The sequence below is a fragment of the Neoarius graeffei genome, chromosome 19 (assembly GCF_027579695.1).
Source record: "Neoarius graeffei isolate fNeoGra1 chromosome 19, fNeoGra1.pri, whole genome shotgun sequence".
NCBI classification, from domain to species: Eukaryota; Metazoa; Chordata; class Actinopteri; order Siluriformes; family Ariidae; genus Neoarius; species Neoarius graeffei.
Genome location: NC_083587.1, coordinates 19599763 through 19627067, shown reverse-complemented (window position 1 = coordinate 19627067; position 27305 = coordinate 19599763). Strand labels below are relative to the sequence as shown.

The 27305-nt window shown below is 40.6% G+C and overlaps 1 protein-coding gene and 1 long non-coding RNA gene across 7 annotated transcripts; one reads left to right on the top strand and one right to left on the bottom strand.

Moving 5' to 3' along the window:
* Positions 1 to 153: 153 nt before the first annotated feature.
* Positions 154 to 26672, bottom strand: LOC132867079 (uncharacterized). 6 transcript variants are annotated; one of them, XR_009650674.1, is made up of 13 exons: positions 25671 to 26672; positions 25119 to 25355; positions 24246 to 24913; positions 24076 to 24120; positions 23910 to 23970; positions 23770 to 23829; positions 23444 to 23523; positions 23211 to 23288; positions 8581 to 8647; positions 1808 to 2694; positions 1616 to 1718; positions 714 to 769; positions 154 to 625 (listed from the first exon to the last, which is right to left on the bottom strand). It is a non-coding gene; the product is annotated as an uncharacterized LOC132867079 (long non-coding RNA). The 6 variants fall into 6 exon arrangements; XR_009650675.1 differs by lacking the exon at positions 25119 to 25355 and having other exon boundaries at positions 25671 to 25983; positions 26146 to 26667; XR_009650676.1 differs by lacking the exon at positions 25119 to 25355 and having other exon boundaries at positions 1808 to 2574; positions 25671 to 26668.
* Positions 15434 to 20178, top strand: LOC132867076 (endonuclease domain-containing 1 protein-like). The gene is made up of 2 exons (XM_060899800.1): positions 15434 to 15914; positions 18450 to 20178. Exons 1-2 carry the CDS (start codon positions 15624 to 15626, stop codon positions 19839 to 19841), a joined length of 1683 nt encoding a protein of 560 aa, XP_060755783.1. The 5' UTR covers positions 15434 to 15623; the 3' UTR covers positions 19842 to 20178.
* Positions 26673 to 27305: the final 633 nt, after the last annotated feature.

Genomic DNA, 27305 nt, shown 5'->3' with positions numbered 1-27305 from the left:
CATGAAATTTAAAATCACCTAATTTTTCTCTTTAAATGATACATTTTCTCAGTTTAAACATTTGATATGTCATCTATTTTCTATTTGGAATAAAATATGGAATTTTGAAACTTCCACATCATTGCATTCCGTTTTTATTTACAATTTGTACTTTGTCCCAACTTTTTTTGGAATCGGGGTTGTAATATATAAAATACAAAGTATAGTGAAAGATCGCATTTATATGTTTATGTGCATTAATATTCGATCTAGCATGCCCATGAGATCTAAAGCACTGTTAAGTTCAGCTTCAGTCCTGATTATAAATAAGAATAAAGCTCCGAGCTGGAAGTGAACTCTTCAGCATGGGAGATCTTTCCTGTTAGTGCGTATTAACACTGCGGAACAGATTTACAGCCTTATACAGTCTACTGTAAAAAGCTTAAATTTTATATTTGTACAACAAATCACATATACACTACACTACTTTTATAAAGCTGCAGTAAAATGACAATGTGCTCTCTTGTGGCTAATAGAGTGACATGCAGATGGCATTGTATCTCTTGAGTATTCTGGCTGATTCAGACTGGAGACATGAGCTGGGAGAACTCCTGGGGGTCGTGAGCAGAGAGAACCTGCTGCTTATCTACAAAGAGAGGTGGACATGTCAGAAATCAACCAGCAGAGGCTGCTAAAAGAAATCTAAAGAAACAAAAGAAATCTGCTGCCAATACCTTTCTGGAGCACTGAAGATTTCCTGGTACCCACAAGCTTCCATTCATTTATATACCTGAGGAAATAAAAACACATTCATGTTCAAATGTAATAGTTTTCGACTGTCGAGTGCAAAAGTTTGCACACTCCAAAGTTTCTGGATAGAAAATGCATCTCTATTTAATTATTTTATTTACAAAACACAATAATTCATGTTCATCCTAAATACTACAGTAATTCAGCTCAAAAGTTTGCATCCCCCAGCACAGACATAAATCACATGAACTGTCGAATCTGATTGGTCAGAAGGATTATTTTAATTATACAGTATTATATTAATGTGCTCATTAGAATATATTATCGTTTCTAGAACAACAGCTTACACAGGGACTTGGTAGTGTTTTATTCCTGTGGTGGAGACTTCCTGTAATCTAAGCCTAATAACAACATATAATAAACGATATCTTGAAGTTTTGTGTGAGGATGTTTATTTGGCATTTTTTCCCAAGCTACATTTTTTAATTCACTTCAAAAGAAAGTGAAGGAACAACTGTTTATAGCTGCTATAACGTAAATAATAACAGAAACTTTCTACAATTTAATGCAACTATAATCAGATAAAATGTATGTTGTGTCATACATTATCGTTTCTATCGTGACAGTTCTAAGACCAAAACATGTCACTATTTACCAAAGAGGAACTTATAATCATTGATAGAGTGATGTTTTCTGTGAAGAGATATTTATTTAACATTGATGGAAGGAGTCTCCAGTGTCAGAGGTTTGTAAGAGCCAGAGGTTAAAATGTGACTTTTAAATATGAATATAATGTCATTTTTTAATGGATAAAAAAAAAAAATCATGAGCATTGGCAAACTGCTGTAGTATAAGAAGAATAAGGAATAAAACACTTGATACATACGATAACAGAAACTATACATCATCGCTCCAGCCTAGCACTGATTATTTTCCTACAACAGCACATCCTCGAATCCAGAACAAACAGGAGGATAACAGAAACATTTCTGGGGGCAAGTGGAAGAAAAATCCATATTTATACCATGTTCATTCATTCACACATCATTTTAAATATATACAAAATATACACACTCACTGGCCACTTTATTAGGAATGCCCATACATCCACCTCCTGTTTGATGCAGTTCTCTAATCAGCCGATCCCTTGACAGCAGCACAACGCATAAACTCATGCAGATACAAATCAAGAGCTTCAGTTAATGTTCACTTCAAACATCAGAATGGGAAAAATTGTGATCTCAAAGTGTGACTTTCACTGTAGCATGGGTGTTAGTGCCAGATGGACTGGTTTGAGTATTTCAGAAACTACTGATCTCCTTCCTGGGGTCTCTAGAGTTTACACAGAATGGTGCGAAAAACAAAAAAACATCGAGTGAGCGATAGTTCTGTGGGTGGAAACAAACACCTTGTTGATTAGAGAGGTCAGAGGAAAATGGCCAGATTGGTTCAAGCTGCCAGGAAGGAACTCATAGCAATTTATATAATCACTCTTTACAACCATGGTGAGAAGAAAAGCATCTCAGCATGCAACAGCAGAAGATCACATTAGGTTCCACTTCTGCAGCCAAGAACAGGAATCTTAGAATCAACAAGAAGTTCCTGTTAAAGTGGCCAGTGAGTGTATATATCTGCATTTTACCAGTGTATAAAATCATAGGTTAATTACTTATCAAAGTTGAGTGCATTGGTCCATTCGATCAGCTCATTTACCTCTTGTTCTACGATGGTCCTGGGTCCGAGCTGCTCGACTCCACATGTCATACCAATAGCTGAAATCTCCACCAGCCCTGCTGTGTCTCTGTGCTCAGTATGAGTGTGCAGAGCCCCTTCACCATACAGTACCTGCACACCAGGGAATGTGTATCAACACTATCATAAATGCCGTCGAATGAGTTTGCAGTGGTGGAATTCAGTCCTTTTGCAGCTCATGTCTTGAGTGATGGGGTCTCCATGAAGGCAAATCTTTCAAGAGAGACCATACAGAAAACAAAATTTTACACACACACACACACACACACACACACACACACACACACACACACACACACACACACAATTAAAGGGGCAGTTGGCATTTCCGGAAGCTTCTAGTGCCTGTGACGTGAAATACGATTTGCAGCTAAAACATTGCACAGCCTTCACATTTTGCCCTGCCTCATGGAATGCCTTTTAGGGAAAAGCAGCTTTGATTCAAATGGTGGTAGAGCTGATTTCAGGAAAAAAAAATTTTAACAGATGCTTTTGTTTCAAATATTTTTATTAATTTTTCAGAAAAAACAACAGAGGTCTAGTACTGAATAATGGACAGTTGAATATATTCAAAGCATGACCCACTCAAAAAAAAAAGACCCCCCCGAACCATAACCACCCTCACCACCCCCCTCAGCCAATCCCAACCCCGAGCGCTGGATTTAGTAGGTCAGGAGGCCCGCTCCTTTTCCAGGAAGGAAAGCAGTGGTCGCCATATCTTTTCAAATTGTTCAGTTCTGTCTTTTATAGAGTATCTGATCCTTTCCAGATGAAGGGTGTCTGTCAGCTCCGTCAGCCATCTCTTCACTGTGGGCACCTCTTTCCCTTTCCAGCACATTAGAATCAGCTTCTTAGCTGTGATCAGACCATATGACAGTAGAAGCTGTTGCGTCACTCTTAAAGATCTCAACATGTCTGAACTACCCAAGATTATTAGGACTGGTTCGGGTTGTATCTGTACTCTGAATATTTTTGAGAATAAACTGAAAATATCAACCCAGAAGCCTTGCAATTTGACACACATGGCAAAGCTGTGCAGCAGATCAGCTTCTGTATATTCACATTTATCACATAGGGGTGAAATTTCAGGAAAAATGTTGTGTAACTTCACTTTTGAATAATGGATTCTATGTAAGACTTTGAATTGGATTAAGCGATGTCTAGCATTTAAAGAGCAGGTATGGACATGTTCTAAAATGGAGTCCCAGGTGTTAGTAGTAATTTGTAGTCCTAATTCCTTCTCCCATTCAGATTTAATCTTAGACATATCAGGGTGACGAAGACTTTGCAGTCTGTCATAAAGGATGGATATTACGTGGTCTGAACTTGTGCATAATTTCAAACACCCATCCAATTTATCAGGGGATGCATTTTCAAATCCAGGCAAATGCTCCCTTACATAGTCCCTGATTTGAAAATATCTAAAACGGTGTGTCCAGGGTAGGTCATATTTTTCCCAAAGTTTTTCAAAAGATGCAAAAGTCCCCTCGACATAGAGGTCACCAATATTAACTATACCTAACTCCTTCCAGGCATTAAAAAAGCTGTCCATGTTTGAGGGAGCGAATGATGGGTTAGAGGCAATAGGTAATAAAAAAAGAGACTTTCCTGAGGTTAAAGTGCCTCTCCATTTGTTTCCAGATCCTTATTATATTGTGTATTATCGGGTTGTGTCTGTAACAGCTTTTATCCACTGCCACAGGTGAAAGAATAATTGCACCAATTGAGTAGGGCAGGCAGTCCTCCCTCTCCATCTCCAACCAGTCAGATGACAGAGACGTGTCGTCCAGCCAGAAGGACACGGAGCGAAGGCAGGCCGCCCAGTAGTACGCTGTGAAGTTAGGCAAAGCGAGTCCACCAACCACCTTAGGCTTACATAAATGTTCTTTTTTAATTCTGCGTGACTTGTAGTTCTAGATAAATGTGACCCCTCACCGAATCCAGGGACACATGTCGGCCGAAACGAATCCGAGATAATCGCAAAAGAAGCATTTTTTTTCGAAATTTGTGATTTTTGTTTTTTTCCATCATGTGCAAGTTGAGATCTTGAAGAATGCAATCAGTATTTCAGATAATAGATTGTTTTGTTGGAAAAGCATACATTTTTTGTTGCAAATTGTCTCGGTTTTGTCAGGACTGTAGCCTTGCTGGGGGGTGTGGGTAAATTACCGTATGGGCCATTCACATGATGATTTAAGTCTTTTGGTTTTTTTTCGAGAATCAGCTGTATGATACGGGCTGAGCGCATGGCTACTTAGCTGCATACAGGCATGTAATTTCACTATGGAATGAGTTACTAAACAGAGCGCAGAGGAGCTGAAACACCGCGAAGCAAACAGACACACGGTATTTACATCGGAGATAACCATTTCTTGCAAAAAAAACCGCAACCTCGTTTTCCAGATTGAATGGAATACTTGAATGATCGGATGATACACGGACCGTTCTAGGATTACATTCCATCGGAGGCATTGGTGTGTGCGAGGCGCCGTTTCTCTTTCTGATGGGGTAAGTTTATTAATCTAAGGCTGTGTGGTTATTTTTGCATGTAACGGAGAGTGTTGTGGTTTGGTTAAGCCTAGGTCACAACCGGACGTACGATTTTTTGGCCGTGTGATTTTTGGCGTTTCCCAAATCGCTGCGGTTTTTTTTTTTTGTTCATGGAGAAAGACGCGCGTTGGCCATAAGTTTGTCTTGCAACCTGAAAAAAAAGTTAGCACCCGTAGAGTTTGCTTGACATGACAAAGAACCTCTGCGGCTGGTCTGCGGCTCGAAAATCAGCACATCACACGTGTGCTCTCGTGCGTTTCATGCGCGCTCTCCGTGTGTTTCTTGCGTTTTTTGCGTGTAGACCGGCTGTAGGAGCACATACGGCCGGTTGTGACCGAGGCTTTACATGAAACTAGCTTTGTGTTAGTTGTGTCATCATCGTGCTATCTTTCTTTCTTACGGTGTAATTTTTCAACCACAAAACGTTAAAGTATACTTTAGGACTTATTTTTGTACTTCATAATTGTTTTGGGCATACTTTGCATGGAAGGAAAATTGACGTGGTCATCTTTGTTTACATGAAAGTAGTATCGTGCTAGCTAGTAGGGGGTAGGGTTTTCCTTAATGTCATGCAAATGAGTACCATTATGTGCCCGCCCTGCACCCAGAGTAGCTGAGATGGAAAACTTTGAGGGCGATTTTCTCCCTTTTCTGTTTTAAGAAGTATACACTTTCAAAAGGCCACACATTCTTCAAATATTGTCAGATCTCCACATGGAAGGCATCATTGGAAAGCTTAGAAACTGTACTTTCTGAATCTGTCAATAACTCAAAATGCCCCCGGGCAGACATGTGTCCCTGGATTCTGTGATCTGCCACAAATGGTAAGAATATTGAGTCTAGTTTCTTGAAAATGGTTTTAGTGATAAATATTGGTATGTTCTGCAGGAGATAAAGAAGTTGGGGAAGGAAAACCATCTTAACAGCATTCAGTCGACCCAGTAAGGAGATTGGTAGTGCTTTCCAAAATTCTATATGGTTTTGAGTTTGTCAATTAAAGGAGTAAAATTTCATCGAACAGGGCTTCAAATTTTTTCGTGATTACAATTTCTAAATAGGTGAATTTCTCTGCGGTTATTCTGAAAGGGAGTCGCTTCAACCATTCGTCATCTGTAAACTGTATTGGCATGAGCTCGCTTTTATCCCAATTGATTCTATATCCGGAGAAAGTTCCAAAGAGATTAATTACCTCCAAAATTTTTGGAATTGTAGTCTTGGGCTGAGTCACATACAGTAATATGTCATCTGCGTAGAGAGAGATCTTATTTGAAGTGTAAGCTGTGTTATACCCATGTATGTCTGTGTGTGATCTAATTGTTTGTGCAAGAGGCTCCAGGGCTAAAGCAAATAATAGGGGACTCAGTACACATCCTTGCTTACAGCCTCTACCAAGTGAAAATTGTGAAGACAGTGTCTGGTTGGTCAGGATCCGAGCATTGGGGTTGCTGTACAGTAATTTAATCCATGCAATAAACTTGTCTCCAATTTTAAATTTTTCCATTACTGAGAACAAGTATGACCATTCTACCTGGTCGAACGCTTTTTCTGCGTCGAGACTAAGAACTACAAGTTCCTCCTTAGGGTCATTGGGGGAATGTGTTATACTGAAAAGGGGTCTAAGATTGTAGAATGAATTCCGTTTGGGCATAAAGCCTGTCTGATCCGGGTGCACCATCTTTCCCATACACGTACTGAGGCATCTTGCTAGAGTTTTGGTTAAGATCTTTTGGTCTGTGTTTAAAAGAGAGATAGGCCTATAAGAGCCCACCTTTTCTAGGTCTCTACCTTTCTTGGGGATTAGAGTTATTATGGCTTCGTTCATGGTAGAAGGGAGGGTGCCATCCTCAATGGCTCTATTATATAATCTAAGGAGGTAGGGAGCCAGAACTTCACTAAATTGTTTATATAACTCATTGCTTAAGCCATCTGGCCCTGGGCTTTTGCCATTCCTCAGCGACTTGATAGATTTTATGATCTCTTCACAGGTGATCTCTGCATCTAAATATTTACGGTCATCCTGATCTAACTCTGGCAATTTGCAGTCACCCAGAAATGATTGCATTAGCCCTGGCAGTGCACTGCTCGGAGATGAATACAGCCTTTCGTAGAACATTTTAAATTCGGCATTAATGTCCTCGTGTAGTGTATTAAAAAGCTCCGGATTCAGATTTTATTTTATGAATATTCCTGTCACTTTCCAATTTGCGTAGCTGACTCGCTAACAATTTATGTGGTTTGTCACCAAATTCAAAAAACCTTTGTTTTGTGTATTGCAAGGCTCTACTTATTCGGTCAGATAACAAATTATTAAGTTTATATTTGAGTGCAGACAGGGGTTAAATTGGGATTGGTTATGTGGGGGGGCTCTGCCTCGTACCCGCCCCTGCCCCCGCCGCCCTGCCCCAATATACTTTTTGGAAAATAACCCTCTAATTTGATAACCATATCATATTGCACAGAGATATACACCTTATCTGTGTGTTGTAGGCCTATGTGTGTCTTGTAGTGCCCCCCTACACATTATGGCAGTTTGAATGTAGATTGGTTGGCCAATGTAACAGATTGTACAGGTTGTTGTACATTGATTTGAAGGAAATGATTAGTGGGGGGTCTGGGGGTCCTCCCCCAGAAGTGTTTTATTATCATACATGTTATTTGCTGAATTCTGGTGCATTTTAATAAGTTGTTAGCTGACTTTACAGGGGTAGGTTGAGCAATATCATGTTAAATCTTGTCACATGCCTACAGGTGAAAAATGTGAAGGAGAAATGTTCAGTGAGAAAATTTGAAGGCTTGCACAATCTTAAACCAAAACAGTTGATTTATTTTGGAGGATAAATGTTAAATATGCCAAAACACTGTCAGTCAAATTGTCAATCAAATATATTCATGCAGTGAATGCAACCAAATACAAACAACGCTATAACATTGGAAGCATTTATTATTATTGTTATTATTATGTATTCAATTATTTATTTGGCATGTGGTGCTTTTTGTATTGTCTAGAACATACATAAGATGAGCATATTATAGCAGCAAAATAGAAGCACAATCATTTGAATGCAGCAAAAGTTTTGCTGCATTCAAATGATTGTGCTTATATTTTGCTGCTATAATATGCTCATCTTATGTATGTTCTAGACAATACAAAAAGCACCACATGCCAAATAAATAATTGAATACATAATAATAACAATAATAATTACACTAATAATACACTAATAATATTAACAATAAATAATAATAAATTAACATTAAATTAAATATTAACAATAAATAATAAAACACTAATAATATTAACAATACAGTGAACATAATCATTATCATATTTTTTATTATTAAAAACAAAATATCAAATAATACTGAAGAGGGGAAAAAATAATACTGATCTAAATATGTTGTGTTTTTATTTTTAGACAGTATGTGTTTTGCTAAACACATACTGTCTAAAAATAAAAACACAACATATTTAGATCAGTATTATTTTTTCCCCTCTTCAGTATTATTTGATATTTTGTTTTTAATAATAAAAAATATGATGCTGCCCACCTTTTGAAGAAATCTGTAAGCTTCCTCCTCTTTGCTTTCCTCATTTTTAACCTTTAGCTGCTGACCTCTAAAAATCCAAGACAACAAAACAATTTATTAACCTTCTTGTATAAAAGTGAAATTGACTGTATCGACAGTTAATTAAGGCTAGAGCACAAGACGAGTGTTTTGTTTATGTTTGCCAAAGGTAGCTAACTTGAGGCAACGTTAGGCTCAACTTTTGGTCAATCTCAGTAGCTAACTTTAACTGACATCTCCCCCTTCCCCCTGGCTAATTTCTGTCGATAACTGGGGACTATGGAAATTGAACTCGCCAAATGCACAGACAGTTTGTTCAAGCACCTCTGATGGATTAGGATCGTATGCAGGTAAAAGGGGAGACGGTGTACGGAGAAAATTATAAACAAGTCACAACGCTGAAACACAAGCCCAAAAACCCGCAAACCACGACTTCTGATTTTTTTTAAAAGCGAGCTCACAAAAAAAGAAACCCCAAAGTCGCTTATAAAAAGCGGAATTGGCAACCCACGCAGTGTTCCAGAAACCAGAATCTCTGATCGCAAGTTCTGTTCTAAATAGCTTTGACAGGTCGTCTTGTTATCAGGAAAACTATGATCTATCTCATAAAAGTCATGGGTTTATTGATTAATAAAACGATATTTAATTATTCAGAACTGAAAATCGTGAAAAGGGTTTGTTGCTTTTGATGTGTGCGTGATCATATGCCATCCGCTCCGAGCTTATGTGCCGGGGCTCAGCCCCGGACAGCCCCGGCCCAATTTAACCCCTGAGTGCAGAGATCTCATTATGCTTTTCAATTGTGGGGTTTTGAGCGTTGTCCGAATCCAATTGTTTTATTTTTTTCTTCCAATTCTAATTGTTCAATCCTGCTACGTTTTTTGGCACTGGACTGGTATGAAATGATGCACCCTCTCAAATAAGCCTTGAAAGTCTCCCATAGTAACACAGGTGAAACATCGTCCTTGTCATTGGTGTCAAAGAATAGAGTAATGTGAGATTCCAAATATTCACAGAATTTGTTGTTCTCAAATAGTTGAGGGTTAAACCTCCAATTCCTCTGCGGTCTTGTGAATGAATCTACAACCCCGATTCCAAAAAAGTTGGGACAAAGTACAAATTGTAAATAAAAACGGAATGCAACAATTTACAAATCTCAAAAACTGATATTGTATTCACAATAGAACCTAGACAACATATTAAATGTCGAAAGTGAGACATTTTGAAATTTCATGCCAAATATTGGCTCATTTGAAATTTCATGACAGCAACACATCTCAAAAAAGTTGGGACAGGGGCAATAAGAGGCTGGAAAAGTTAAACGTACAAAAAAGGAACAGCTGGAGGACCAAATTGCAACTCATTAGGTCAATTGGCAATAGGTCATTAACATGACTGGGTATAAAAAGAGCATCTTGGAGTGGCAGCAGCTCTCAGAAGGAAAGATGGGAAGAGGATCACCAATCCCCCTAATTCTGCGCCGACAAATAGTGGAGCAATGTCAGAAAGGAGTTCGACAGTGTAAAATTGCAAAGAGTTTGAACATATCATCATCTACAGTGCATAATATCATCAAAAGATTCAGAGTATCTGGAAGAATCTCTGTGCGTAAGGGTCAAGGCCAGAAAACCATACTGGGTGCCCGTGATCTTCGGGCCCTTAGACGGCACTGCATCACATACAGGCATGCTTCTGTGTTGGAAATCACAAAATGGGCTCAGGAATATTTCCAGAGAACATTATCTGTGAACACAATTCACCGTGCCATCCGCCGTTGCCAGCTAAAACTCTATAGTTCAAAGAAGAAGCCGTATCTAAATATGATCCAGAAGTGCAGACATCTTCTCTGGGCCAAGGCTCATTAAAAATGGACTGTGGCAAAGTGGAAAACTGTTCTGTGGTCAGACGAATCAAAATTTGAAGTTCTTTATGGAAATCAGGGACGCCATGTCATTTGGACTAAAGAGGAGAAGGACGACCCAAGTTGTTATTAGCGCTCGGTTCAGAAGCCTGCATCTCTGATGGTATGGGGTTGCATTAGTGCGTGTGGCATGGGCAGCTAACACATCTGGAAAGACATCATCAATCCTGAAAGGTATATCCAGGTTCTAGAGCAACATATGCTCCCATCCAGACGATGTCTCTTTCAGGGAAGACCTTGCATTTTCCAACATGACAATGCCAAACCACATACTGCATCAATTACAGCATCATGGCTGCGTAGAAGAAGGGTCCGGGTACTGAACTGGCCAGCCTGCAGTCCAGATCTTTCACCCATAGAAAACATTTGGCGCATCATAAAACGGAAGATACGACAAAAAAGACCTAAGACAGTTGAGCAACTAGAATCCTACATTAGACAAGAATGGGTTAACATTCCTATCCCTAAACTTGAGCAACTTGTCTCCTCAGTCCCCAGACGTTTACAGACTGTTGTAAAGAGAAAAGGGGATGTCTCACAGTGGTAAACATGGCCTTGTCCCAACTTTTTTGAGATGTGTTGATGTCATGAAATTTAAAATCACCTAATTTTTCTCTTTAAATGATACATTTTCTCAGTTTAAACATTTGATATGTCATCTATGTTCTATTCTGAATAAAATATGGAATTTTGAAACTTCCACATCATTGCATTCCGTTTTTATTTACAATTTGTACTTTGTCCCAACTTTTTTGGAATCGGGGTTGTAACTGTAAAGAAAAGGTGACAGGACTATGGTCAGAGATTATAATCTTATGGTATTTTGGATTAAAGGCATACTGCAGCATTTTCCCATCTACCAAGAAGTAATCGATTCGGCTATAAACATTGTGGATTTTGGAATGAAATGAATATTCTCTACCTAACGGATTGAGTGTTCTCCAAAGGTCAACTAGATTCATATTCTCCATGTACATTTTCACCAGCTTGCATGAGTTGGAGGGGGTTATTCTATGAATGTTAGATTTGTCCAAGTATGGATCAAATACAACCCCGATTCCAAAAAAAGTTGGGACAAAGTACAAATTGTAAATAAAAACGGAATGTAGTGATGTGGAAGTTTCAAAATTCCATATTTTATTCAGAATAGAACATAGATGACATATCAAATGTTTAAACTGAGAAAATGTATCATTTAAAGAGACAAATTAGGTGATTTTAAATTTCATGACAACACCACATCTCAAAAAAATTGGGACAAGGCCATGTTTACCACTGTGAGACATCCCCTTTTCTCTTTACAACAGTCTGTAAACATCTGGGGACTGAGGAGACAAGTTGCTCAAGTTTAGGGATAGGAATGTTAACCCATTCTTGTCTAATGTAGGATTCTAGTTGCTCAACTGTCTTAGGTCTTTTTTGTCGTATCTTCCATTTTATGATGCGCCAAATGTTTTCTATGGATGAAAGATCTGGACTGCAGGCTGGCCAGTTCAGTACCCGGACCCTTCTTCTACGCAGCCATGATGCTGTAATTGATGCAGTATGTGGTCTGGCATTGTCATGTTGGAAAATGCAAGGTCTTCCCAGAAAGAGACGTCGTCTGGATGGGAGCATATGTTGCTCTAGAACCTGGATATACCTTTCAGCGTTGATGGTGTCTTTCCAGATGTGTAAGCTGCCCATGCCACACGCACTAATGCAACCCCATACCATCAGAGATGCAGGCTTCTGAACTGAGCGCTGATAACAACTTGGGTCGTCCTTCTCCTCTTTAGTCCGAATGACACGGCGTCCCTGATTTCCATAAAGAACTTCAAATTTTGATTCGTCTGACCACAGAACAGTTTTCCACTTTGCCACAGTCCATTTTAAATGAGCCTTGGCCCAGAGAAGACGTCTGCGCTTCTGGATCATGTTTAGATACGGCTTCTTCTTTGAACTATAGAGTTTTAGCTGGCAACGGCAGATGGCACAGTGAATTGTGTTCACAGATAATGTTCTCTGGAAATATTCCTGAGCCCATTTTGTGATTTCCAATACAGAAGCATGCCTGTATGTGATGCAGTGCCGTCTAAGGGCCCGAAGATCACGGGCACCCAGTATGATTTTCCGGCCTTGACCCTTACGCACAGAGATTCTTCCAGATTCTCTGAATCTTTTGATGATATTATGCACTGTAGATGATGATATGTTCAAACTCTTTGCAATTTTACACTGTCGAACTCCTTTCTGATATTGCTCCACTATTTGTCGGCGCAGAATTCGGGGGATTGGTGATCCTCTTCCCATCTTTACTTCTAAGAGCCGCTGCCACTCGAAGATGCTCTTTTTATAGCCAGTCATGTTAATGACCTATTGCCAATTGACCTAATGAGTTGCAATTTGGTCCTCCAGCTGTTCCTTTTTTGTACCTTTAACTTTTCCAGCCTCTTATTGCCCCTGTCCCAACTTTTTTGAGATGTGTTGCTGTCATGAAATTTCAAATGAGCCAATATTTGGCATGAAATTTCAAAATGTCTCACTTTCGACATTTGATATGTTGTCTATGTTCTATTGTGAATACAATATCAGTTTTTGAGATTTGTAAATTATTGCATTCCGTTTTTATTTACAATTTGTACGTTGTCCCAACTTTTTTGGAATCGGGGTTGTAAAAAAAATAAAAATTTCCTTTGCAGAATGTCCTGTTCATAATCCTACAAGCTGTGATTTTGAAACTTTGATAAGGAATGGTTCACACACACTTCCTGTCCATGGTAACAAGCGTTCAGTTTCATTCATTCCATGCTGAATTAGCACCAAAAGATGACGGACACTTCAACAGTCTTGCATCCATGAGCTCAGTCCAGTGTTTCGAGAGTCAAATCACACACAGGTTGCAGCCAAAAAGTGGAAAAAATGCACAAGTACCACACCTCTTGTTTTTATTTTGATGTGAACATACAGCCACACACTGATCCAATCGACCTACACCTCCTACGCTGGTGCTGTAGAACTTGATGGCTTGTAGGAGCAAGATTTGGATGACTTTCTTTTCCCTCATGCTCCACCTTTTAGCGATATCATGTGGATTCTTTCCAGCACACGTTGATGTCATGCCACATGGATAATTTGTCTATCCAGCCATCAAGTCCACTCAGGAATTTTTGATCTTTAAGTTTGGACTGAGATCCCATGAGCCGATTAGCTCAGCAGGTTCCTGTCACCTTGATTCTCCCTGGCTTCTGTTTTGGAATCAGGGTTGTATATTGATGTGAGAAATTATTGGATGAAAAAAATGCCCATGATGGCCATTATTCTGGTATGTTATGTTAGGTTATCAATACATATGATCAATACATATTTCAGCGAAATGGCCACACAACAAGCAAAGAAACAAAAGCTTCCAGACTGTCAGAGACAGCAAATTGGGACTGACACGTGACATGGGCATTCTGAACTGCACTTCAGTGTGTATTGTCAGTATCCAGTGTTTCATCCCGAACAGAAATGTTGAGAAGCATGGAATTTGAGATCGAGTGAACCACACCCATATTGGCTGATATTTCTTGTCTGCTTTCCTGTTAAAAAAAAAGATGAACCTTATCTCTTTAAACCTGCAGTAGGTAACCTGTATTTAAAAAAAAGCCTCTTTGACATATTTGCTAGAACTATCACTATGCCATGACAGTAATGCATAGACAGATAACCTGTGAAAAATCACGCTCCTCTGCCTCAACCTAGTGCTCCTAATCATGTTTTCAAAACCCACCACGCTCAAATCAAAGCCACCAAACAGAGCCAGGAAGAGTGTCTGATGGTGTGTTGCTGCTTGTGCACATGCTATGGACCACTGATTTTCTTTTCAATCTGATACTGAGTCATACTGTACTGAATCTAGTGTCCCAACACCGATATGAATACTGATATTTTAAAAAGTCTTCTCGGGTACACAGAAACAAGAAATCTTTGTGATTTCTATAGTGAAAGTTGGTAAATGCAGACATCAAGAGTTGTACTTGAAAGCTTTTGTTTTAATTTTGAATGAGAGCAATTATAAAACGCAGGTTCAGTCAGGTTGAAAAATGTCCAACAAATGTTAATATACATTAGTATCCTCTTCCGGAGTTATTCTTCACATCAACAGGTTCAAGCATTTTCAAAGAACAGCGCTTTGTTTCCATTCTGCCATTGTGAGACTGACTAACAGGCACACCCTGTTTCTCTGCATGCCTTACTCCTGCCTTTCTACATGCTAGTACAGAGAGTGGAGTGAGAAGGTAGAAGCAAAAGCAGTTTCTATCCTAAACAACAATAAAATAAATAAATGGATGAAATTAAGTTAATAAAATCACTACTTAAAGATAGTGCCTATTATCGATTTTTTTAAAATATGAAGATCGATTTTCAAACCCCATCCTTAGCTGTCACTTGGTGGAGGGAGCTACGAGACCTGAAAGGATTCACAATTGATGCTGAATAAGCCATATTTCTGTTTTATTCCAGGTGGCACGGTGGTGTAGTGGTTAATACTGTCGCCTCACAGCAAGAAGGTTCTGGGTTCGAGCCCAGTGGTCGACAAGGGCCTTTCCTTTCTGTGTGGAGTTTGTGTGGGTTTCCTCCGGGTGCTCCGGTTTCCCCCACAGTCTAAAGACATGCAGGTTAGGTTAATTGGTGGCTCTAAATTGACCGTGAGTGTGAATGGTTGTTTGTCTCTATGTGTCAGCCCTGCAATGATCTGGCAACTTGTCCAGAGTGTCCCCCGGCTCTTGCCCATAGTCAGCTGGGATAGGCTCCAGCTTGCCTGCGACCCTGTAGAACAGGATAAGCAGCTACAGATGATGGATGGATAGAAAGATTTATTCCTTGATTGTTGGCATGCAACGTTGCCATTTCACAAGGTACACGGCAGCCTCTTCTGAGGGGAGGGGCTTTGGAGGCAACGGAGCAGAGTGGAGAGAGACAGGTTGGGACTTGGAGGTTATACTTGTTTATATTTTCAAGCTACATCCACTGTCTTCTCAATCAGATTGTGCAGCTTTAACCTTGTCTTCAGGTATATGATTGTGAACTTGAAAGCAAAAGAATTGACAGAACTTGACTGCCTCCAAAACTTTACACCATGATCATTTTGGCTCTGTTCATCTTCATGACCCTGGCAGAAGTGCCCATTTGGGCAGAAGTTGTTAATAATTTTAACGGGTGCCGTAAGTTCTTTTATGAGCGCACTGAACCACAGGGCATGGATCAAAATGCCAAGAAAATCTGCCAGAAATATAACTATGGTGGGTATTTCTATGCTTCACTTTACTCAACATACCACAAGATTCCTGTGTACAGTGCCTACCTTCTTGATAACAACTGTGGCAGCCAGGATGGACGAAAAAGCGGCAACTGGTTCATTGAACCTCAGGTAAGATGTTTTTCTTCTTTGGAGAGTGAGAAGGATCAATTCTGAAAAATATGCAATATGCACCACTGCTTAACTGAAAATTCAAGTCTAAGTATCCACCCTTTTTTTAACCTTATTTTCAATTCCTTGCCCTTGACAAATTCGCAGGTTTAACAAACTCTGAGCTGAACCCTGAACTCTGAGTCTGTGAACCCTGAGTTGGGAAACACTGTGTTTTTGGTTCCAGAACAGCTGATCTGAGTTAGTTCATTTACTTCCATTCTACAGAAATGAAGCCTAAATACCTCTGCCATGTTGTTGCTAAACCTTTGGTGGCTTCACTTTTTATAGATGAGCTCTAAAGTGCAAATGCAAACACTCAGTGCACAGGGTGACACTTCCACATGTTAGCATTTCCATCATATGATTACTTTGAAATTAGAGGGAAGGTGAATGAAAAGGTGAAAAGAGTAAAAAGACTTGAATATCAGATAAGAGGAAACCTGTATTTAATAAAAGAAGAATCAGTCCGGGTGGCACGGTGGTGTACAGGGTTCCTACAGATATTTTATGTTGAATTTACTACCTTTTTACTACCTTTTTACTACCTTCACAATTTTTTTTACTACCACAGCGACAATTTGGATTTGGACATTTTCTCATAATTTAACAAGGTAATCTTTGAGTGTATGTGTTAGTCCAAGTGAATGTGCCACATATAAGTTAGTGACAACTCTACCCAAAGAGTTGGATTGATGAGACAAGATAGAAAGAAAATCTGAACGTACCGGTAGTGTAACTCTTTCCCTTTGGACACATAATAGAACCTCCCATTGCTAGGGCTACACATGGAGTAATGCATATTTGCATAAAAGAAAACAAACTTCCACATATAAGTTATAATTTTATTGAACTGTGAAACTGTGGCCCATAACCTCTTAACGGGTACACAGATTTGCACTAAACCTTGTGTGTCAACACTTCACATTAGGTACAAGATCTGATTACATTTTGTCGGCCAACACTTTCAAGATGGCCAACCCTTTGTTTGTGGAATAATCTTTTGCACAGGTGAACAGATTTGCACAAAAAATCTTATGTGCTTAGGTACATCAACTCATTACATTTAAATCAGGTCAAATGGCAAACACGAACCCACACACACACACAAAGCGCACCAGGCGCACGCACACATGGGTGCACACACACATGACAAAGACAAGACACACACCCTAAAGATACAAAACACACATAACCCAAGCCCTATTTTGGCAGTCTCTCAACACATTGCCAAGTTTGCTTAAGATAGTCATTTGCACCAGTCCTGTAGTCGTGAAGGCCCGTGGGCAGAGTCAACACCTTCCTCCCAGAGATCAGTGTTTTAGAGGGTTAATCTTAATCATTTGAACAGTTCAACAGATTTGCTCATCACATTTTGGATGCCTCAAATGGCGCGCGCACAACGCACCAGGCGCGCGCGCACACACAACGTACCAGGCACACACACAACGCATTACATGTGCCTCAGTTGTTTGACCTTTTCTTCGATCAACTTTTCAATGAACGCCTCTCGCCGATTGCCATCTACCGCCTTTAGCCAGTCTTTAAAATCAGGTTCCTCCAGCCAGAGGTCTGAAAATTTGCATTTCCCCATTGTGTAATTCTCGTGCAGATGTCGCCAGTCGGGTCAACAGATAGATTCGACTAGAGCTGTATAAACAAAGTCAGTCTCGTACTAAACAATCTTTGGTATAAATTTATACTGGATTCGACCATTATTGGAATTCAATACGCATGTGCCACCAACTCCTCACTGCAGTCCTCCTCGATACATAAAAATAAATTCACCCAAATGTAGTAATTTATGGCTATTATGGCATGCAGGTTAATTAAACGAATTAGAAAACACATAGGCCCAGTTGGATGGGGGTCAAAAAAATTTACTACCACGTCAGATTACGTTTACTACCTTTTACTACTTTTTACTGGCCATAATTTAGCCTATTTTAATTAACTACCTTTTACTACCTTTTAAAACCCCGCAGGAACCCTGGTGTAGTAGTTAGTGCTGTCGCCTCACAGCAAGAAGGTCCGGGTTCGAGCCCCGTGGCCGGCGAGGGCCTTTCTGTGTGGAGTCTGCATGTTCTCCCTGTGTCCGCGTGGGTTTCCTCCGGGTGCTCCGGTTTCCCCCACAGTCCAAAGACATGCAGGTTAGGTTAACTGGTGACTCTAAATTGACCGTAGGTGTGAATGTGAGTGTGAATGGTTGTCTATGTGTCAGCCCTGTGATGACCTGGCGAATTGTCCAGGGTGTACCCCGCCTTTCGCCCGTAGTCAGCTGGGATAGGCTCCAGCTTGCCTGCGACCCTGTAGAACAGGATAAAGCGGCTACAGATAATGAGATGAGATAAGAAATCAGTCCTTTTAAATGTCATTGAGCCACTAAACAAAAAGCTTCACTGATCAACGAAAATATAGTAGTCAAATTATATATTACAGATGAACAGAATTTGTCTATTCATTTGTTGGTTAATTTATTTATTTTATTTTGTTCAGCTTTCAGGCATCTCAGATAAGTCAATGCAACCAGAGAGCAAATATGACAGAGATTTGATCAAGTCCAGTCAAGCTCTGAATGATGATTACAGCAACACGGGCTACGACAGAGGACACCTCAACCCCAACAGTTTCCAGTGTGGGGATGGCCGTAAGGCTACGTTCACCCTCACCAACAGTGCACCTATGGATGCCTGCTTCAACCGTGTCCACTGGAAACAATGGGAGCAAGAGGTCAGGAGGACTTTAAGTGCCCGGTCTTCTGTGGGAACTGCCTACCTGGTAACAGGAACTGTACCTTCAAAAAATTATAAAATTCCAAGACAAGGGGTATTTGATGAATCTGGCACAAGAGATTTTGATAGAGTCACTGTTCCTACACATGTCTGGACAGCTGTCTGTTATAAGAATGATGCTGATGATGAGTTGTCCTTTTCGTTTGGCTACATAGGGCAAAATCAACCTGACAGCAGAATAAGCATAATGAGTATACCAAAACTTAATCAACAGCTGTCTTCTCTTTATCATACAGATGTAAAAATTTTCAAAGATGACTGTTTTTCTAACAAACCTAAATCTGAGGAAACCATCAAGTATCTTTATAAGCATATCCAGCTGCCCTTTAGTGACAAACTGGAAATGTCTGATGATGTTCAGAATAAGCTTCATACTGCCATAAGCCAGTCTGACACTGAAGGCAGCGTGCCTTTAAAGAGGCCAAGGCTAACAGGTGTGACAATACGGGAGACTTTCAACAGCCCGAAGACTTGGTTTGAAAAGATAGAGGGCATGAAATATGTGTCTGGGTTGACTTGTGTACTGTCCCAACAATTTACTGGGCCCATTAAGAGTCTAAGTAGCACAGGGATTCAAAGAAGAGACACCGCTGATGATTCTCAAGAGCTAGTTTGTAGTCTCGTTCCAGAGGAGGTACCGGGCTGTACTACCTCTTGCCTGTACAAGGAGGAGGCTAGAGGTTATTATTGCTACGATAAAGTTGAAGAGAAATCGTGTTCTCCTGAGTATTCCATAATAACAGTTAGTGGAAAGACGTGTAACAGTGACAACACCTGTGGAAAACACGGGTATGACTACTACTGGTGCAGGGAAGGCGATTCATGGGACTACTGCAGTCCCCCCTTACCAATGGGCAAAGGAAAGGGAGGGAAGTCTTGCCGTTCCAACCACAACTGTGCCTTTTATGGTAAAGATTACACCTGGTGTTACACTGATTACAATGATAACTGGGACTACTGCTGCAAGATTAGTGATAATCTTTCAGCTCTAAATGGCAAGACCTGTAAGCCTGACCATCCATGTGGTTACCACGGTTATAATTACCTTTGGTGCTATACCACAGATGGGTCTTCGGAAGACTGCTGTACCCAGTGACCCGCCCACACACAAACCCACACCGACAGTGCACGCATGTTATAAAACAGGTGTATATATAAACATACACCGATTAACCATAACATTATGACCACTGACAGGTGAAGTGAATAACAGTGATTATCTCATTACAATGGCACCTGTTAAGGGGTGGGATATATTAGACAGCAAGAGAACAGTCAGTTTTTGAAGTTGATGGGTCCGTCTCAGAAACTGGTCTCTCATTTGGGACATTATGGTCAAAAAATACATTTTCTAATTTTACTCTTTTTTTGCATTCATCTAACACTGTTTCTTCTGTCATGTTTAATAAGAATAAAGATAGTATCTTGCTTTATCTGGCCTCCAGTGTGGAAAATTCTTTTGATTACAATTCAAATGCTTTTGTAAAATTGATTTTCATATAAAATAACTCCATCATGAAGAATTAAAGCCCCTCCTTCACGGATGAGTGAAAATATTGAATAAATTTCTTCTTTTTGATTGCTTGGGTAAAAAAAATGCCAAGTTATGATGACTGAATTGATTATTCACTTAAATATGAATAATATGATACATTTTCAGGGCTCAAAATTTGTATATTTTTTCACCAGCCAGCCGGACTAGTTACCTTCCAAAGTAACTAGCCAAACAGAAAATCAACTCGCCAAAATTTATTCATGTATGAATTTTACTCAGGGGTGAAAGTAACTTTTATTGCTTGCCGTTACTATTATTTTGAGTCATAGTGTGCGCGCGTATCATCCACCTGTATCAGTTTTTGATTATAAATAAAATTGCAAACATCATTTCAACAACACAATCGTTTTAATAACATTTTTTTTTTAGCTGAACAGTTGAAAACTAACTTTTCATTTTAGACAGTCTGTCTACTAAAACACTTTGGATACCAGCTGCGCACGTTGGCGCAAGATGGTTAAGCAGTGGGCTCCGCGCACTATCTCACACGCTGTCTGTCGAGTGAAACACGGAAGGAATTCACTTCAGACAGAATTCAGAGACAGGTCAGAACGAGTTATATGCAATGTATATTGAGGAAAACGTGTTGCTTTTGGTAAATTGACGTTAGCAGGCACCCACGTGCAATGAACCGGTGCTACAGGTGCTCTAGCCCCTGCCCCTTTTCTGTTTGCTGTCCAAAGTGCCCTTTTCATAGGGACTGTTTTGTTGTTTTTTTTTTTTTTTTAATATTTGTAAAAGATAAGTTAGCTCCAACATCAATATTCTCTACAATTTGACAATAATATATGAAATTATATTTTTATAAAATAACGTTTTTCTGTGTAAATGCGGGCATCAATCCGTGACGTCATGCATTCAGTGAGCCTCCGTGCAGAAAGCGCATGCAGGCGGTTGACAGTGGGAGACAGTGCGAGGAACGGCATGGTAAGGTCACACTGAAAGTCTCCTTTCATTTCTTATCTGAACATGCAATATTGTGCAGCTTAGAACACAACAGTAAATGCGTAGGGTTGTTTATCATTTAATGAAGCCGCCTAGGCTATATTTAAACCGTTTGCTCCATCCATTTCATTAACGTCGCAGATTCGGAAACTTTAGTTTGAACGATGGCGTTAATAACATATTCTAGCAGCTTTGAAAACTTAAGGCTGAATGACGACGTCCACAAAATATTCTAGGCTGTCAGACCTTCTTCTGCTGGCAATTGAGAAAGATATCCATATTGAATACAGTGTTGTCATAGACATTTTCAAGAACATGGCAAACCGAAGACTGCTGCTTTGAAGAATACTGCAGCATTTAGATGGATCTCTCTCTCTCTCTCTCTCTCTCTCACACACACACACACAGAATGTTCAGTTGCAATTGAAATTTAGTTTTGAATAAAGTTAACGGGCGGCACAGTGGTGTAGTGGTTAGCACTGTCGCCTCACAGCAAGAAGGTCCGGGTTCGAGCCCCGTGACCGGCGAGGGCCTTTCTGTGCGGAGTTTGCATGTTCTCCCCGTGTCCACGTGGGCTTCCTCCGGGTGCTCCGGTTTCCCCCACAGTCCAAAGACATGCAGGTTAGGTTAACTGGTGACTCTAAATTGACCGTAGGTGTGAATGTGAGTGTGAATGGTTGTCTGTGTCTATGTGTCAGCCCTGGGATGACCTGGCAACTTGTCCAGGGTGTACCCCGCCTTTCGCCCGTAGTCAGCTGGGATAGGCTCCAGCTTGCCTGCGACCCTGGAGAACAGGATAAAGCGGCTAGAGATAATGAGATGAGAATAAAGTTAACTTGTGTGAAAAATTTGTTCCAAGTGCCCTTTTTTGAATGTTGAGCCCCTGCCCCTCCAAAGGTCTTTGCACGGCCCTGTTAGCAGGTGTGTTGTTATGCTGAAAGTGCTTTTTTTTTTTTCAGAGACAGTATATTTTCCTTTCCGGTACGGCCAAATCTTTTAGTGGTACGCCGGACCGGCCAGGACCAGCTTACTTTCACCCCTGATTTTACTTCTGTCAAAAATAACACAGAAGAGAGTAGTTACCATTGTTCATGACTAATGTGCATTTATTTCAAGAACCGGAGTATTTTGATACTGTTGTTAAATACATAAATGAGAACAACACAGAGCACCATAATATAATATCAACAAATAATAACCTATGCAGGTTGGGATGTCTGTAAACCAATCAGGATACTCTTTATCTAGCATGTGCTACATGAACAGGCACACACGCAGCCTCCCTCGTGCATTCCGTCATATGCGCGATGCAGACATTAATGTTGCGCGTGCACGCTCTTGCTCACTTGCTCTAGATTCCAGGAGATATTCTCCAATTTGCGGGCATCAGGGAGCCACTATTAATATGCGGGAGACTCCCGGAACTTCCGGGAGACTTGGGATGTCTGTTATATGCATGCGCAGTAGTGAAAAAACTGACAGCCTGAGCGTCCTGCCGATAAACACAGTGATTAACACCAGGGCTGGACTGGGACAAAAAAACGGGCCGGGCATTTTTGACTTCGACAGGCTCATAATTACCGGAGTACAAACGACTAGTAACCTGCCCCCCCCCGGAGGAGGTTTGGCCAGGTATTGCAATGACCCCGTCTGTTAGTCTGTCCCCCTGCAGTGTGTGTGTGTGTGCCATCTTTACGGGGAGCCAAACACACCGGTTGGGGCCAGGTTGCTATCTCTCATTGCACTTGTTTAAGTATGTTTTCCGTGAAGCAATGTACATTTTTTTTACGGTTGTTACATCCTGGCCAAGGGGAAATGGTGCAACATTTAAAGCAAGAATTCCCGGCCCCCAAAAAACACCAACAAATGCACAGTAACTATGCAGTCAATGATTTATTTAAAATGCTTCTTGCACACAATGGGGCATGGTTGGAAGAGAGTCCCCAGAAGCTGGGAGGAACCGACCTTATCTGCAGTCTTCAGTCCAATCTGCTACTTGGACACACCTACACACTGACACAGTCACTCTCGTAATCATCCCACCTGCAGCCAATCACACACACAAGTACACAGACAGAAAGGAAAAGGAAGACATTACAACAATTTAAGGTTAGGTACATACAAGTTAATAAATGTTCAAAACAACCTCAGGGTCGTCACACTTTTATATTGTAGTGAGGTGTATTATGTTTACTCACCTGGTAGATAGCTCACTTGACTTGAACAAACGCTCTCATACCCTGACGATCCTATGAACATCTATGTATGCCAGAAGACCCTTCAGAGGAGCAGGATTTCATAAAGAGGGAGATGCAGAGAGGTGAGACATAAACAAGTTTACACTCACTTTTAAATGACAGCTTCAAATATTTTTAATAGATGTTAGAATAGATAGAATAGATGATGAAGATTAACAGATTATAGAATAGATGTTTCATGTCCATGAAAGCATTACAAAGACTACTAACTGGAAAAACATTGGGAAAGCCAGATAAATAGGCACATAAATGCATTGTGCACTTACTTGCTGAATCATGACTTGTGACCCCTGAATATCTATGACAAAATCCTCTCAAATGGCATCCTAAATGAATGGCAGACATATAAATGACGAAATTGTCATTAAATATTAATTTCTAAAAAATCAGATTGATCTATACTTACCCAGAACCCAAATGCCTGTCAATCTTGTGAACAATGGTGAATGAGTATCCTGAAATGGAACCTTAAAATAGTAACAGAAAAAGGATACAATGAATGTTGATGGCAAAAAATCACTATAAATATATTTCAAACAAAACAAATAAGTTTCCATACTTATATTGCTTACTTTGTGACAACGAACAGTCAACAAAACCTGAGAGACAGGGGCTTCCTAAGAGGAAAAAAGAGGAATCAATGAAAGGGGATGTTTTTGTGTCCCAATTTCAATTTCATGTAATTTTGAATAGAACATTTCGCTGAATAATATAGCTAGTGTTAATATTTAAAAAACCTTACCTCAGTATAGGGGGCGGCACGGTGGTGTAGTGGTTAGCGCTGTCGCCTCACAGCAAGAAGGTCCTGGGTTCGAGCCCCGTGGCCGGCGAGGGCCTTTCTGTGCGGAGTTTGCATGTTCTCCCCGTGTCCGCGTGGGTTTCCTCTGGGTGCTCCGGTTTCCCCCACAGTCCAAAGACATGCAGGTTAGGTTAACTGGTGACTCTAAATTGACCGTAGGTGTGAATGGTTGTCTGTGTCTATGTGTCAGCCCTGTGATGACCTGGCGACTTGTCCAGGGTGTACCCCGCCTTTCGCCCATAGTCAGCTGGGATAGGCTCCAGCTTGCCTGCGACCCTGTAGAACAGTGGCGGTTCTAGACCAAAATTACTAGGGGGGCCGAGGTGGGGCCAGTGTTTTTTCAGGGGGGCACATATGGACAAAACATGGCAATATTTAAGCGTTCAAAATGTTTAGTTTAGTTTATTTAAAACTAAACTAAAATACATTGAGCATAAATACAATGAGATAAACATTCTGTCTCAATAGCCTAAACATAAAATAAATTGTGCTCAATAAATCTTAAAACCATGTTTCTCTTTTTTGTAAAATAAGATTTCTATTTTTGCCTACAATGAACCTTTTCTTCAGATGTGGCTGCACTGGAGTGTCGTCCAAGCACTTGCTGATATCTGGAGAAAGATGAATACAGTAAATATAAGAGTGCTACTGAGAACAACATTTATTTATCATTATGCATTTATTAATTTATTATTATATCTATTATTTATATTTTATATTTATTAATTATTATTCAGACTTCACACTTTCAGGGTAGGCTATATGAATTGTACGCCAACACTGCTCACACACATGCATTTGTTCAACATCACAAACCTGATGGTGCTGTACTTGATATGCATGGTGAATCTGGTTGTCCCAATGACTCGTTGGGTTGTCCCTCATTCTGTCCCTCAATCTGATCCTGAATGTCTTCATCCTCACTCTCAGATTGCCTTTCAGATGCCTCACTTTCCACCTCTCCAACCACCACCTCTGGCTCTCTCTCCACCTCTGGCTCTCTCTCCTCTTTCATAATCTTCATCTTCCTTACTCTCTCTATGTTGCTTTTTGCTAATGGGGCAAAAAAGGACATAATGTCCTTCTTGCTCCTTTTCATGATGATAGCCTACAGTAGGTCTATACTAAAAAGTAAACGGAGAGGAATGTAGCCTCTACATATCACAAGGCCATCCGAGTTTTACAAGAAGGTAAACACTGTCGGTTATTTTACCCATTTCCCAAAAATATTAAGTTAGGCTACTTATTGCTGTGCAACGCACTTTTAAGAAAGCGCAATAAAACGGATTTATTATTGTAGTGAACAACAACAGTAAAACACGGATATGTGCAAACACTGATGTTACAAAATTGAATAATTTTCCTTACCTTCGCCTCTTTGCAATAGCCTAGTTCTTGCAGGGCTGCAGCTGCTGTTATCTCTCACGTCCAAAGTTTACAATTCGCGCTGCTGCTGGTCTTTCTGCTGCAGGTAACAGTGTGCGTGTAGCGCTTTAAGGAGTCCGTGTAGAACACTCCGTCATGTCAGTTCCGATCTTCGAGCCAGCGCACGTCGAAATTAATAAAGCTTATTATCTGTTCAGCACAGGGGCCACAACAGGGGCCAGGAGCAATTTTACAGGGGCACTGGCCCCCCCTGGCCCCCGCTTAAAACCGCCAATGCTGTAGAAGGATAAAGCGGCTAGAGATAATGAGATGAGATGAGACGAGACGAGACCTCAGTATAGTGGGAGTTTCCGAAGTAGTTCACTTTTTTCTGCAACTCTGTCAATGACGGTGTCTGTCTCGAGACCCATGAGGATGTCCTTTTCTGAGGACATCAACATGAAGGCCTCTAACTTACTTGCATTCATGCTGTTCCTCAGTCTGCTCTTGATGAATTTAAGGGTAGAAAATGACCGTTCACAAGCGACTTGTGTCACTGAGAGGGTGAGTAAATATTTGTATGCAAGAGCTACATGATGATATGCATCTGTGAGCAAGTTGAATCGAAGGAGAATTTGGTAACAACACAGTGGGCAGTTCTTGCAAGAGGCACAGCTTTTGTTGATAATTGTCATCTCCTCCTTGTTTTCATCAGGTCCTTCCTCCACAGTCCTGGATGCATATGCTTCCAGTGGTGATCGTTTCAGCATTTCCCACTGGGTTGCCAAGCTTTGCAGTTCTGCCTGCAGATTGTTAACTGTTGCGGAACTGTCAAATTTAATCAGGCACCTGCTCAGATCTTGGAGTGCAGAATCAGGAACACCACTAATTTTGATATCTGGAAAGTGTCTGGGGCCCAGAAATGATAAGTCTGCATATAAACTGCCATGTGTCAGAAATCGTCTTTGAATGGCCTCAATAACGGTGTCCATTATTTCGTTGTGGACCTTTACCTCATAGGTTTTGAAAGCATCACTGGATGTTTCATCCACTGCCATCTCTCCTGGCATGGCTTTCTTCTTTTTCGGTCTTCTTTGAGGTAGTGAAGCCTCCACTTCCATGTCCATCTCCTCATCCTGCTGCTCCTCCAGCTTCTCATTTGCCCACTTCACAAAATTGTCAACAGCACCCCTGACTGCCCTGAAATCTCTTGCCACCTCTTTTAGGGCCTCATGTGTAGAGAGCACCATCCTGTGGGCAGAGAGGATGTCCATCCCTCCTGTTTGTAAGTATTTTGACAGGGGCGTTGTCTGCTCAAATATTCTCATGAATATTTGAGCTGTCAGGATTGTCTCGTGTTTCAGCAGGCCATCATTGTAACCTCTTGCTTTGGTTCGAACATTGCCTTTTACTGTCTTTTGCTCTTGAATGGCTGACAGGGTGCACAGAACATCAACGTAAAGACAGTCCTGGGGATTTCCAAAGGAGCCAAACATCATCTTTAACGCCTCATGCTTTGCCCACCAGCGTGTCTCTCCAATGGGAGCTATGTGCTTGTGCCTGCTGCTGTGGCTTTCTTTCTCCCATATATTCATCCTCTGATGTGGTTCTCTGATAAACACTGCTGTTTCATTAAGA

What these genes read in the sequence shown, in the direction of transcription:
- LOC132867076 (XM_060899800.1), top strand. Translation starts at nt 15,624, where the DNA reads ATGATCATTTTGGCTCTGTTCATCTTCATGACCCTGGCAGAAGTGCCC. An exon ending in ACTGGTTCATTGAACCTCAG is followed by an intron (nt 15,915 to 18,449) that starts GTAAGATGTTTT and finishes TATTTTGTTCAG; the next exon opens with CTTTCAGGCATCTCAGATAA.